Source organism: Pempheris klunzingeri, chromosome 10, assembly GCF_042242105.1.
Source record: "Pempheris klunzingeri isolate RE-2024b chromosome 10, fPemKlu1.hap1, whole genome shotgun sequence".
NCBI lineage: Eukaryota > Metazoa > Chordata > Actinopteri > Acropomatiformes > Pempheridae > Pempheris > Pempheris klunzingeri.
Genome location: NC_092021.1, coordinates 11,867,998 through 11,882,684, shown reverse-complemented (window position 1 = coordinate 11,882,684; position 14,687 = coordinate 11,867,998). Strand labels below are relative to the sequence as shown.

Here is a 14,687-nt window from a genome sequence, read left to right as displayed (position 1 = left end):
CTCTGACTAATTATTTCTGGTCTATGTGGGAGGAGAGACAGGGATGATATCATGCTGGACGCTGGATTTTGACCAAAAAAAAGGATCAAACACTGATTCAAAGAGTGTTATACAATTCGGAAGGTGACACTAAATGTTTTGTTTCTGGGCTGGAGGTTTCAGTGGTTGTGTTTGAGAATTTCTCCACTTCCCCCATTTTTAAAGAGCTAAAATCTCTTACTCTGGTTCCTCTGGCCCATGTCTCTGGCCATTTTTGTGAGTGAATTACTGATGAATTTCATGTTCTTCCCACAGGAGTAAGAGAGGAAGCAATGGGCTGGACTATGACTCTAAAAGATGACTTTGGGGTCATTGCCTGGACACGGCAAGCTGGGAACTCCCTCAGCCTCTTCCTCCTCTTGTCTCTCTTTTCCTTTTCAGTCCAGTCAGACACTGTGTATCCTAAAGACCATCATTTCTCATGGAAAGCAGGTATGTTTATTGTTTATTTATTCCTCTTCACTAGAATTGTGTTAATCCTCACCCTTTTTTGACTTTTCAAATTCAAGCATCCAGGTAAAATCTCCTGATCTCTGGAGCAAAATCACTGGATGTGGTCTGTTATAATTCTAGTGTTCAACAAGACAGGCCTATTTGAACCCGTTATGCTTCATACAGTTGGATGCTGCTGAGCACACAAATGCACACTCCAGTCTGTAGACTGTATACACACACCAGAGGCAGACAGTCATTAATTTATAGGAGAAAATATGCTATACAGCTGCATTCATTTTCCACGTAACCAGTTGTGTTGGGGACATAATCCTCCCCTTTCTGGCACACATTGTTGGGAAGCTGCTATTGGACATCATCAAGCCAGAGGGGCCTGGGCAGTTAGCGTAATACCTTCTTTCTGACAGACTATGCAACTCCAGCCCCCGTCACAAGTGGAGCTTGGATTGTTACCAATAATTATGTGTGTGTTGTTGTAATGTTATACAGTTAATGAGACATGGCTGCACAGAAATTAATCATGTCTTGGTATGTTCTGCTGAGGATTTATGGCCCCAGTTATGTCTGGTTTACATGGTTTTAATGAACAGCATGCTGCATCCAGCACATGCATGCACATGTATGTAGTGTTCTGTGAATGTTGAATCTAAATATAATGGTTTACAAAGTGTTATCTATATGTTATAAATACCCTTATATGCATCCATGCAATTTATCATATTTGTTGGTGAATCAGCTTTTGAATCATATTTGTTGGTGAATCAGCTTTTGAATCACACATTGAAAGCAGATGTGTTATGTTGCTTCCTTACAAAAGGAATCTGAGGTAATCTCAAGACTCCTTCCTTCACTTTACAAATTCAATAGAAAAAGCATTTCCAACACAGCTTGAGGAGGAAAAGTTGGCCTTTCCACACAAAAGCCCCACTTGCTGTGCGATTAGCACTTTCATTTCTCACTCTGTGGTTGGGTAATGACACTGCCCAAGTGATAAAGAGATTGATTAATTTCACTTGAAAGAGCGTATGTTCAAAAGGGAGGTAACTGGAACACCAAGTGTGAGGATTTGACACCCTTGCAGGGCTAAGATGGCTTATGAGTTGTTGATGAAAACCACATTACAAAACAAGAAAGACAATCTCAAACGTAACATGCCTCACCTCTACGAATCTATCGTCCTACTGTATGTTTGACTCCTGGGAAAACTGAGGGACTGTAACAATCAGAAACACAATGCTTTGAAGTGAAATTTACCAACAGAAACATCAGCTGAAGAACAGCCAGTTGTACAGTAAACCCTGTGGCGCTACACTATGAGGATGTATTTGGTTTAGATAAACAAACCACCCCTGGAGGCCACACATCTGTCTCACATTCACTGCTCCTGGCTTCATGTCACAAGTCTGAATATTACATGCATGTTGGCAAAAATTGATTTAACCTCCCAATGTCCATCATGGACATAACATATCTGAATACATAATTTGGCTGGCACGCTCCCTTTCAATTTTGGACATGTCAGTGCAGGAAAGATGTGCTCTAAATTATGAACAGCCACCCTATTGTGTGTTTGGTGTGTCTATCTAGGCCAGCAGCATTGTGGGGTGAATCTTTTGTGTGAGCCAGTTCCCAGAGCTGTGGCTAAGCTGGGACTCTCTGGCTCAAACAGAGAGCTGGAGCCATTTAAGCTTGACCTTCATCAGTGTCTTGGAGAGCAGAATAGAGCACTGAAACGCTGCAGCTAATGGGACTATTATTTAACTCTTTAAAGTGACTGTTCAAAGACAATCCCTTTTAAACAGCCATACTTGTCCTTTTTAACACGGAGATTCACATTTACCATTAACTCACAGCACACTGAAAAGCAATGTGTCAGAATAAAAGGTAATATTTGTCAGCTCAACGACAGAAGGTAGCAATCAATTATCTGTACCGTGTATTTCTGATATCAAAGTATTTGTGAGAAAAATGCGAAAGGACATGTAGGATAAGGACCTGATATCAGCTGTTTTCTCATGCAAATACCCTGACAACACATCACTGCCATCAGCTGGTACAGCATAGTGTGATTTGCATTGCTCTATGCGTGTTTGTTTTACTTCATTATAGAGTTGTTGCACCGCTGCAGACTTAATGTGTTGAGGATATTGATTTTGGAAAACAGTTGCAGACAAGCAAAAGTCTGCGTACTGTGCACTTTGCCTGTTAAATCTTTGTTTTTGAATTTCAAAAGATCATATAAGGTTCTGTTATCTTCTGAATGTGAATATCCTCCAAAACAGAGCGTTTAAATTGGATTAATTTCGATTCCCATAAGCATCTGCATTTAAACACGACAGAAAGACACCGTGCCCATCCAATGTCAGCTTTAGTCTACTGAGGAAGTAAAACCGTCTCTCCCAGGTTGTCATTTGTCGTCTTTGTGATGAGTCTAATTTCTCTCTGTAAAAGGTCTTTAAAATGCTGGCATTCAACTATCTGAAATTATTTGTGTTTTTTACAGGCCAGTTTAACCTTTATTCTTAGATACAGGAGCTCATCCCAGATGGAGCTGTACTGTGCATCTAAGCTTATTTTCTCTAAAAAATTAAAAAAAAGTTTTTATTTTCCTTTTTTGACTTTAGGGAATCCAACTTGTTCAGGAAAGTGAGGTATCTTTTTCTCTGAGGAGAAAAATGTGATATTCCTACATCATTTTAACAATACTTTGGAGACAGTGTACAGTATTAAGACTGCAGTGAGCACTATAATTAAAAGAATGCATGCGTATTTGTTTAGTGCATTTCCTCATTTACTTGCTTGTTTTGTACATATTTGTTGTCCTTTTTGGCTATAAAAATAAAATTTACTTATTTTTACTTATTTAAAAATACTTGTCAGTGCTTCGATAAATCCAGCCAGGGTTCTCTGCAAGATTGAATAATTAAGCCGTCTTCTGTGCATCTAAATAATGTGGGAACTTTTAGCTGTAAGAATTAACTGAGGGGCAATGATTTTCGAAAGATTGAGAAATCAATAAAGGTTCTCCTTAATGAGAGGGATCTCAGCCCCTGCCGTGTTATTCAAAGAGCTTACAGGGCTGAAGCCTCAGGACCCGGTCTTTCCCGGGGCCTTGTGACTTTAAGGAAAAATAAACCGGCATGTGTAGTGATACAGTCAGGCAACATTTACATTTCATTTCGGGGTCTGAGTGTATTTATTTGCAATTTCACCACAGTGTTGCACCATCAAAGCTGAAATCAAACATCACTGCTGCAGTGAGCTTCTGTTGTTTCTGAAAAATAAACTCAAAGAGGCAGTGTGCAAGGATTGAGTCTGGAGGATTTCACATTAAACCGAATGGTACTGAATAATTTACCAACAGCTTTTTCACTTTATGGTGACAAAGAAAAAGAAAATCACATTAGGCAAATGCATTTGTTAACCAGTTAACATCGCTTGATAAGCTGCTGCAAGTGGACAATAACTAGCAATCTTCATAATGGCTTTCTCTTGCATCAAAAATAAATGCTGTGCCCTGCCAGCCGTTACTGTCACAGTCAGTATTACAGCTTGTGGAAGATAAAATTATTCTGTTAAAAGAGTCGACGCTTATCTTGACTGTGCTGGAGAAAAAAAGTCAAGGGGTCTCCAGATCCAACTCTGTCCCTCCTTTTGGGAGCATGAGTATGCAACGTTATGTATGGTATTAGGAGATGTGTTTTTTTTAAATTCAAGACTTTAAATAAAGCAACAGAGAATAACACAAACAATCAGGTCTCATGTGACCAGTGCCATAGGTTTACAGAGCTTTCACAGAGCTGATTGGTTGTAAATGACAAATAACATGTTGAATAGAAAACAGGTTATTGTATTTATAGTTCTCTCATGCACTGCCATAACAAACACATCTGCATTTCTGCAAGTTTCCCCAGAAACAGACAAATGCAATTGAATCATACAACTGATTGATAATATTGATAAGAAAATACTTAAGGTAAGGATATACGTTCATGTTGCACAATATTTGCAAGTATTATCATTTGATACTAATGAGAAACTATTTGAAATCTTGCAAAAATCTGCAGCTCTTAGCATTACATAAGCAAGGCATGTGAATAGACGACGTCATCAGGCCCTTAACATCTGCTCCATTCCCAGTGTTGGGATGTCCCATCTGGCTATAAAAGATTCTTACCTGAAAAACACTTCTATACTTTCCTGTGAAACTGATCAACAGCTCTCAATAAGACTGTTTCAAGACCAGTGTAAAACAATTTAATTTGGCTCAGTTCAAAAACACAAGCTTCCCTGCAGTCGTAAAAAGTTTAGTTGAGTGGATATTAACCTTCATGGATTGTTTTCGTTGTTGTAAAAAGAAACAGTGACTTATCTTAATTTGTATTAAATATATATAGCAAGTTCTCAAATTTTGTATTTTCTTTAAACTGCGACTACTGACAGATCTCTGGAGAGTGTTAACTCAAACAATGATATCAGATGTTTCATTAAAATTAATTTAAATTGAGTGAGCTCTCAGCAGTACTTTCATTCTTAATCTCAACTTCAAGTCAAAAAGACTTCAAGTCAGAGCAACTCGTGTGTGTAATTCCTGAAAACTTTTGTAAGTTCACTTGAAAAGAACAAAACTGAGAAAAGTTTAGTTAATTCCTGTGTGATGTTTAACAATGTAGCTGACTCTGATCCTCCTTCTTCGTCCAGCTGTTTCAGCTGACTTCATCCCATATAAAGCCATATATCCAGTTAACTTAATCCAGGGACCGTGTCAGTAGCGACTCAAACAGTTAATTATTTAATGATTTAAGTAATGATAGTAGTTTACAGTGTTAAGGAAAGCCTCAAAAGTTCCTTTTCCCCTCAGCAACCCTGTTAGGAATCACCTATAGTCAACAGTGATTTGTCAGATTAAGCTAGAATGGCTATAACCTTTTTGTTGATATTGACACTGTGTAACAGGCTTTAAATTCACTCATTCATCATTCAGTCTGATTTTGTCTGTTTATCCAGCCACGGCAGAAACTGATGATACAAAGATACAAAATGTGTTGAAGATGGCATGTTTGCTAACTTTTTTGGAAAATACATCCTTCAAACTCACCTGTTTATTTTAATGTAATCACAACGATGACTGCTGCCAGGCAATTTCCTGTGGGCTCTGGTGTTGTCAGCAGTCTGACAACAGCTGTGTATCTCTGTCAACGTGAGATTTCCTCTGCTCCATACTGTAGCAGTATAGAGAGCTTTAAAGGTAAACAAGAAATGATTCACGCAGGGCAGCAAACTGCTGCTGTTGCTGCTGCTGCTGCTGCTACACTTTTGTCTGTACTTCAAAACTTATGCAACACGCCAGTCACTGATGATATAGTGTGACAGTCGTTTGAAGCAGCTACATGTAAAATCAAAATAAATTAACTAACACTTGCTGTGACATGCAGCTGATTTAAGTGTTTCCTTGTGCTTTTTGTAAACACTGTAAAGCTTTCAAGATGTTTCCCTTGTTCTAGTCACATACTATCAATTATGCAGCTTGGCATTACAATTCAGCAAATTTCCACAAATGTGCAGAAATGCTGTCTCATTAATTTTGAAATAAAGAAATGTGGTTTGCTATCTTCTTCCACGCCTATCCCCCTTGGGCAGGCTAAATGTAGTACACCAAGTCAGCCTGATTAGGATCAAGGTGAATAAAATTGCAAGTTGACTATTGATCTGAGGCTCAAAGGTGCTGCTCCAATTAGATATTCTATATATCAAGCTTTCTAAAACCCAAACACACCCACCCTGCATTTTTTAAATAGTGTCTTGGGGCACCATTGTCAGAAAACAACACTAAAGTTAATGACAAATGTATGCTCTATTTTGTCTGATTTAAATTTGATCAGCATTGAAAGCACCATATTTGTAACGGTGACCTCCATATTCCAGCTATCAAAGTGACCTTGACGAAATTTGACACGTCTCTTCAAAAGCACTTTTCATTGATTATGCAATCGAGATCTCATTTTGAACTTGTGTCCCTCCTTGTGACTGGCAGGGAACTGATTGAGGTTGTCATAAAAGCTTGTCTCATGAGAGCCATAAGGCAGGAGATTCGTAGCAGTCAGATCCCTAATCCAATGAGAATATTCTCACTGAAGAGTTAATGTACAGAGCAGCTCTCCCCTCACAACTCCCTTTCAAACAGTGCAGGGCTTTCACATCACACTTATACAAAATGTTCCAATTTTGGTCAAATCTCTCACAGTTGAATCTTTCCATTAGAGGCTTGAAGGAGGAATAGGAACAGACGCTCAGCCATGACTAGTTTGGGGACAGAAGTAATTATGATGAGCTCCTGTAGCTACTGGAAATAACCTGCCTGAAGTGCCATTGTGTAAATGATGGGAATCAAAGATAAAAGGTCATCTCATTACTGAATGGCTCCTGCAGATTAAATTAATACTAATATTGAAATACATTAAAAGCATCTCTGGAGTTTCTAATTTTTGTTAGATAAAGCCCCACATGTGCAGAATAGTTTCCTTAATACATTTCCCAAATTAATTTAGAAAAATTGAATATGAATTAAATTTCTTTTTTCTGGGACACACTTCTCCACTTATACAGACGGAGCTCAGGTGCTGTGAAGTGGTGTCTAGCTGTGTATGGAGCATCAGTGTTGTCTATCAAATACTGTCAGAAAGTCTCAGAGTAAAGCTGACTGCACAAATCGAACCCCACTAGATCGCTCAAGGATGGTAGTTTTTTTTCAGATAAGTGTAGCTGAAATAAAAACTCAACTAGATTAGTTGTTTAGAATGAATTTCAGGAGTGCAGTCGCACCTCACAAGCAAAAGAAATCACAATGCTGAAATCTGATTAGTCAACAGCTTCAGCTCCTTTAACACAAATGAGGTAAAGCTGCTGACAGGAGGTTCTCCTGTTCCTCCGCTGCAAACTGGCCCAGCTCAAAGATTTCAGTACATCAGCAGCACAGAGAGCTTGGAAGGAGTATGTCCTGCTCTTTGATGCTTTCCTAGAAGTTGGGAGTATTGAATTTCGGTGCTGATGTGAATGACCTTGTACTTTGTGTTTTATGCATATTTGTGTGAAGGTCAGGCACATAAAGAGACCGTAAAAGTAATTTGTCACTGCATGAAATGAACAGACAAAGCATCTGACATCCTCTGCTGCGCACTACAAAATAAATTAAGCTTCAGTGTCACATAGCATTATTACTCTATCATTCTGCTCCTCATTTTTGTCAGGGTTCTTAATATGCTCTATAAATGCTCTCTAGTGGCGAGGCTTAATTGTAATTCCAGTTCATAAAAAAAGGCTATTTGCTGCTTTAACAAAACATAACACGCCTGTTGTGATGACAATAGTTTTAATGAGATGAACTCCTCTTTGCTTTACAAAAACTGTAAGCCTGAAGGTCTCAGCCAGTCTGAGCCAGTCCAGGGAGAAGCTGCAGAATTTACGAGGGGAGCTAAAACCTAAATGCTAAAAATGGCTTAAAAAAAAGAGACTCCTTTGTGTTCATCTTCTTCGTGGTGCAGTTTCCTTGACAAGCTGCTCTCCATGCTGGAGTGCTCTGTCTTTGTCAGCACAAGTGCGTATACCCCCCACTGCAGACAGAGCTGCAAGTAAATAGGTTACCAGCTGATAAGATTTCTCATTTCTTCTTACAAGTTTCACTCAGTTTCTATCACTATATGCCCCTCTGTTTGATAATTAATGGCATGATATTTGTTTCCTGAGATGGATGCTTCACTTCACTTAAAAGAGCTCCTCAGAATAATGGAGGATGGGAACTCCTTACTGATGCACTAAGAAAAAACTGGAAATGTTAATAATCCTCTCTGTGTTTGAACAGCAGCCTCTACAGAGACCTGTTAAAATAGCGTTCTCTGTTTACTGTGTATTTGACCCAGTGAGGAACACACAGGAGGAATAGCAGGGTGAAACCAAGCACATTTTATTCTTACCCGAGAAAAACTCCCATCTGAGTCATTTTCTGATTGCAGAGCACTGTCTGTCAATGGAGCTTGTTTTATTTTACCCTTTGATCAACTGCTGTGCTGAAAGAGACTAGTCAGAACAAAGGAGTGAAGAGTGGAGGAGAGAGGACAGAGGACAGAGGCTGCGAGGAGGGGATTGCAGTGAAGTTACGCAGTTTTAATGCGGTAGCCATGCAAAATGCATGTTTTGAATTATGGCATATGCCACTCATCAACAGAGCATTTAGGATTGAGGAAAATGCACATATGGGATCTGGGCTCTGTTCCAAGAAGCAGATGTATTGAGTTATCTGGATGACTTTGCTCAGTAGCCCTCTGTCAACCCTGTCTCCTAGAAATTATGTTTACATACTGTTAATTTCTAACATCAAATTTCTTTGGAGGAAACATGAATTTGTCCACATAATGATTTTTTTTCAGAATATCAGAAAACACACCTGGCAAATTACAAAATCTTGATGCTGAACTTATCAGGAAAATATTCACTAGCAATGTATTTTTATTTCATTCATATGTCAGCATGAGTACACATTTTTATGGTTTCTATTCAGGTAATCACAGCACTTGTGTAAGAAATGATGTGTTTACACCTTCCTATGACTTATGTGCAGTAAAAAAAAGTAGCTCTTCCTTCATTTGAAAAAATGTTGCCTGTGGACCTAATCTACACAGCAATTATGTTTTTTGCCATCACATAATTGGCAAAATAAATTGATATTTAATAAATACAATTTCTAGGAGAACAGATTGCCCTGTGCAGGTCTTCTTGCTATCTTATTTGGTAACTGCTCACCCACTCAAGTGTTATAATTTATGGCTGATTAGACCTCTGCTCAGGTGGAAGATGTACATGATAAAAGTGCAGTGGTCTTTCACACTCTGCTTGTTAACTCATGCCACTGTCCTTGCAGCAGCCCCCTTTTTCTGCCATTTATATTATTTCACTGTGCAGTCAATATTTGAGTGAGAGGTCAATCCCACCTTCTTTCTCAGACTGGCTGAACATTGGTTAGCCTTTTGAGTGTAAAAGTGCAGTTGGACTTTGTGCAAAGCAAAGGAGGTGGGGTTGAATCACAACCAAAAACAAATACAGTGCTGTGCAACAGTTTTAGGCAGGTGTGAAGAAATGCAGCATCATTTCTTCTAGTTACACTTGCACATAGTCAGGGATTTTGTAGGATCATAGTCAAGTGTATGATTAACCAATTATACCAAACAGATGCTAATTTCATCATTTTCATATGTAGGTTGAAACACAGTCATTAACTGAAACAGAAACAGCTGTGTAGGAGGCTTAAAACTGGGTGAGGAACAGCCAAACTCTGCTATCAAGGTGAGGTTGTGGAAGACAGCTTCATGTCACAGGTCATACATCATGGCAAGACTGAGCACAGCAACAAGACACAAGGTAGTTATACTGCATCAGCAATGTCTCCCCCAGGCAAAGATTTCAAAACAGACTGGGGTTTCATGATATTCTGTTCAAGCTCTTTTGAAGAAGCACAAAGAAATGGCCAACATTGATCTGTATACATCTGTAGACGCAGTGGTCTGCCAAGGAACCTTAGTGCAGCAGATAAAAGACACATTCTGCTTATGTCCTTTCAAAATCAGAAGATGTCCAGCAATGACATCAGCTCAGAACTAGCAGAAACCAGTGGGACCAGGTACACCCATCTATTGTTCAGAGAAGTCTGGCCAGAAGTGGTCTTAATGGAAAAGTTGCAGCCAAAAAGCCAAATCTCCGACATGGAAACGTTGGCCAAGCAACTCAACTATGCATGAAAACAAAGGAACTAGAGTGCAGCAGGTGCTCTGGACTGATGAGTCAAAATTTTAAATATTTGGCTCTAAGAGAAGGCAGCTTGTTCACCGCAGGGCTGGAGAGCGGTACAATGATGAGTGTCTGCAGGCAACAGTACAGCATGGTGGAGGTTCTTTGCAGGTTTGCATTTCTGCAAATGGATCTGGGGATTTGGTCAGGATTAATGGTGTCCTCAATGCTGAGAAATGCAGGCAGATACTTATCCATCATGCAATACCATCAGGGAGCCATCTGATTGGCCCCAAATATATTCTGCAGCAGGACCCCAAATATACAGCCAATGTCATTAGGAACTATCTTCAGTGTAAAGAAGAACAAGGAGTCCTGGAAGTGATGGTGTGGCCCCCACAGAGCCCTGATCTTAACATCATCAAGTCTGTCTGGGATTACATGAAGAGACAGAAGGATTTGAGGCAGCCGAGATCCACAGATGATCTGTGGTTAGTTGTCCAAGATGTTTGGAACAACCTTCCTGCCGAGTTCCTTCAAAACTGTGTTCCTAGAAGAACTGATGCTGTTATGAAGGCAAAGGGTGGTCGCACCAAATATTGATTTGATTTAGACTTTTCTTCTGTTCGCTCACTTTGCACTTTGTGCAAAAATAAACGATTACATTTTGTATTTTTTAAAGCATTCTCATTTTAAAGCATGTGTTCACGCCTGCCTAAGACTTTTGCACAGTACTGTACATCTCAGTCTGTTTATGATAATAAATATGGAGATAAATCAAATGTGCCTGTCACATTAAGGCTTCGGTTGTGTCAATTTGAATTCAGAATCATATGCTGAAGTATAAATACTTTTTATTACATTGCATATATATATATATATATATATATATATATACACAGTACTTGTCAAACATTTGGACACACCTTCTCATTCAATGGTCTTTGTTTTTATTATTTGCTGCATTAAAAATGAATATTCAAGACATCAAAACTATGAAAACTGTAAGGGCTATAACCAAAAAGGAAAGTGATGGAGCGCTGCGTCAGATGAACTTGCCTCCACAGTCACCCGACCTAAACCCAGCTGAGGTGGTTTGCGATGAGTTGGACTGCAGAATGAAGGAAAAGCAGCCAACAGGTGCTCAGCACCTCTGGGAACTTCTCCAAGACTGTTAGAAAACCATCCCAGGTGACGACCTCATGAAGCTGGTTGAGAAAATGCCAAGAGTGTGCAAAACTGACATAAGAAAAAGGCTACTGTGAAGGATCTAAAATATAAAACATATTCTGGTTTGTTTAACACATTTTGTTTACTACATAATTATGTATGTGTTCCTTCATAATTTTAATGTCTTAAATATTAATTTACAATATAGAAAATAATAAAAAATAAAGAAGAACCATTGTATGAGAAGGTGTGTCCAAACTTTTGACTGGTACTGTATACATTTATTCATTTGTTTATTTTGAATGCTGGGACCAACCTTTACTTACCACCCGGCCCCCACCCCACATACATGGGATTTGCATGCAGCATTCTTTCATTTGCATGAAGGGTTTGGTTGAAGAGTTTGGCCAGTATCCACTTATATCTCTGCAGCATGTCATATCTTTTTTTAAGCCTTACCATTCACTCATTTTCACGCCCTGCCCTACGAAGAAGCAGCCGAGTAATTCTTTGTTGTTGAAAGCTGGGGGAGAGCGGAATCGACCTATTGGACTCAATGGGCACAACAAACCAAATTGATTAAGTCTGCTAATACTCTGCTTTCATACACGTTTTATTAGCAGGCCTGTTGAATAACAGTGGACTTCACAGTTTGTAATTTTCTGCTGTATGAGGTTAGGGAGTACCGTTTCCTAAATGGGTAACTGATGTGGAATATATTCCACGTGAGTTAAATAAGACATTTATACTAGAATTTTGGGGCAAAATAAAGCTTGCTCTTGCGCAATAATTATTTAGTATTCACAAGATAATTTAGATAAATATTGGTAGAGATAGGTCGTTTCATTTGGCTAACTGAGACTGCTGAAGCTTCATATTGGCTTTAGCCAAGGGCTGTATTGTTTGTCCTCAATCTCTTACAGCGTATAGTAGTGTTAGAAAGGCACCACTTGTCAGCCAGTGTGGAGGGGGGGGAGGATTACAGTTGGTACTCAATGTGTATTTGGAGACGTGAGTGAGGCATTCTGGAAACAGTCTGACTATCTTTTATAATTTAGAATAAGAAACCAAAACCAAACCAAACTATAGTTGCATTTAATGGTTCTCCAGCTATGTTTATCGGTTCAATAAACTAAATGCTAAGGTCAGCATGCTAACACACAGATGCTAAGCAGATATAATACTTACCATGTTCACCATTTGCATTTATAGTGTTAGCATGCCAATATTTGCTAATTAGCAGCACTGCACACAAGGCACACAAGGCAAGAGTTGTACAGGTATTTGGTCATAAACCAAAGCATTGGACACATTTTTATCTGATGATGGCACTAGATGAAAAGTCAAGGGATAAATAAAGCTAGTACAATTCATCCTGAGTTTCAACTGCAATTTCATTGCAAGCCGTCCAATAGCTGTTAACATGTGACTTAAACTTAAACCTGCTGGTGGCACTAGATGAGAAGTCAGGAAACCACCAAAGTCAGTAGGATTTGTCACCTGGGAACAATGAATGTCAGCACAAAAATGTTACGGCAGTCCAACAGTTGTTGATATATTTCATTGTGGACTTAAATCCTGGATAAACAGACAGACATCAGACAACATTACAGACATCCTTAGAACCGCACTGATGTCATGGCTACAAACAAGCCTTTATATAAATATTGGGGTTATTTTATATACTGTTAGAATACGAGTATTTGTGTGAGTCATTCCAAAATATCTTTGCCCAGAAATTGTAATCACACTGAACTAATATCATTATCTTCAGAAGTCTCTTGATGTCTTTAGTGAGAGTTAGCACAAGTAGTTTTATATTTATTCATCACAGCAAAGTGACTTTACCTCAGAACTACATCTCCCCAGCCTTCAAACTCTGGATTGTACTGAAAAAAAGTATTATTTAATTTCACAAACCTAAAGTTGTAATGTTGAACTTGTGTGGAACTCAAGTGGGAGTGCAGTTCACAGAGATTTAAATGAGGAGCTCACAAAGTTGCATTTCAATAAGATGTAATAACTAGGGGACAGAACACCAGAGTAATAATAAACAGACAGTGACGGGAAAAGGGTGATGGTGGGTTTTGCTGTAGGGGTGCTTGGGGTGCTCTCCTTGATCAGAGATCATGCTCTCAGACTGGCTGATTTTTCAGCATGAGGCCTGAGCCAGAGAATGGTGGCAGCAACTCAATGACAAAATCAGAATATCCAAAGAAGCTACATGTGTTCAACAGAATTTGCCACATGGCTCTTGCCTTTTCTAGACATTAAAACACACGTCACAGATGATGATAATCATAATAAACATAAAGCCCTGATACAGAACCTATTTTTTCTCCTTTAAATAACCTTATATTCAGTACAGTAGTTGGTCTGACTGTCCCCTTTAACCTTGTTTAAAAATGTGCCTTATATACCATGAGACCTACCTAATTTAACAATAGAAAGTCAGTAAAGAATTGCGTTATGTTCTGGATCAAAGCCTAGAATTACATTTACATTACATTTACATTTGGCAGAGGTTCTTATACATCTCTGCATGATTAAATATTATGCTTAAAACTAAGATCATCAGACTTAGATATCTGGCAGCATTCAGATCATCCTTAACCAACTATAGGTGCTAGAGGGGGTGATGAGCGTGCTGAACAGAAACAGACAGATAGACTGTGCGTACTGTATAGTCTGTACAGTCTAATCTAATTACAGTCTTAAGTTTTTTGTTTTGCACATCAAATGGAAATAGCAATGAATGCAGTCAAGACAATGTAATAAGAGAGCCGAGACAGAAGTGTGCATTAACTGTACTGTTCCATCTCGTAGAGTGCAACTAGTGCAAATAACAATGTACCTCAAGTTCTCTCTGGAGGTATGTTTGCCTTCAATGCTAACATCTTGTGTTTAGCAGAATGTCTAAAAGGGTCTCAGCCCACCAACCTCCAGAGAAAGTAATTTCCATAAATCCGTGAGAAGACATGGGCACTCATTCTTTGCCACATCGCCTGAAGTTATGTTCGGGGGTGCACTGGAAAAGTGTGCAACAAAGCAAGGCGCTTAACTAGAAGCTCGCATGGTGTCAATGTACAAGAAATTCATAGCACATAATTAATGTAAGTTGGATTCGCCATGCATCATTTTTCTACCCCAAACGCCCAGCACTTAATCATGAGGAGAGGAGCCAGGTGAACTTTTAATTAGGATTTGTGGAGTGATGTTTGATCCTTTATTGCCTTTGCCCAGGAGGT

General features: G+C 39.0%; 1 protein-coding gene across 1 annotated transcript in view; it reads left to right on the top strand.

Annotated features, from left to right (window-relative positions):
- The first annotated feature begins 311 nt into the window (after positions 1–311).
- thsd7ba (thrombospondin, type I, domain containing 7Ba) overlaps positions 312–14,687 on the top strand; it is a 121,906-nt gene continuing 107,530 nt past the window's right edge. Inside the window, exon 1 of the mRNA XM_070838201.1 lies at positions 312–471. Coding sequence (XP_070694302.1) covers positions 312–471 — 160 coding nt within the window. The remainder of the gene's footprint in view (positions 472–14,687) is intronic.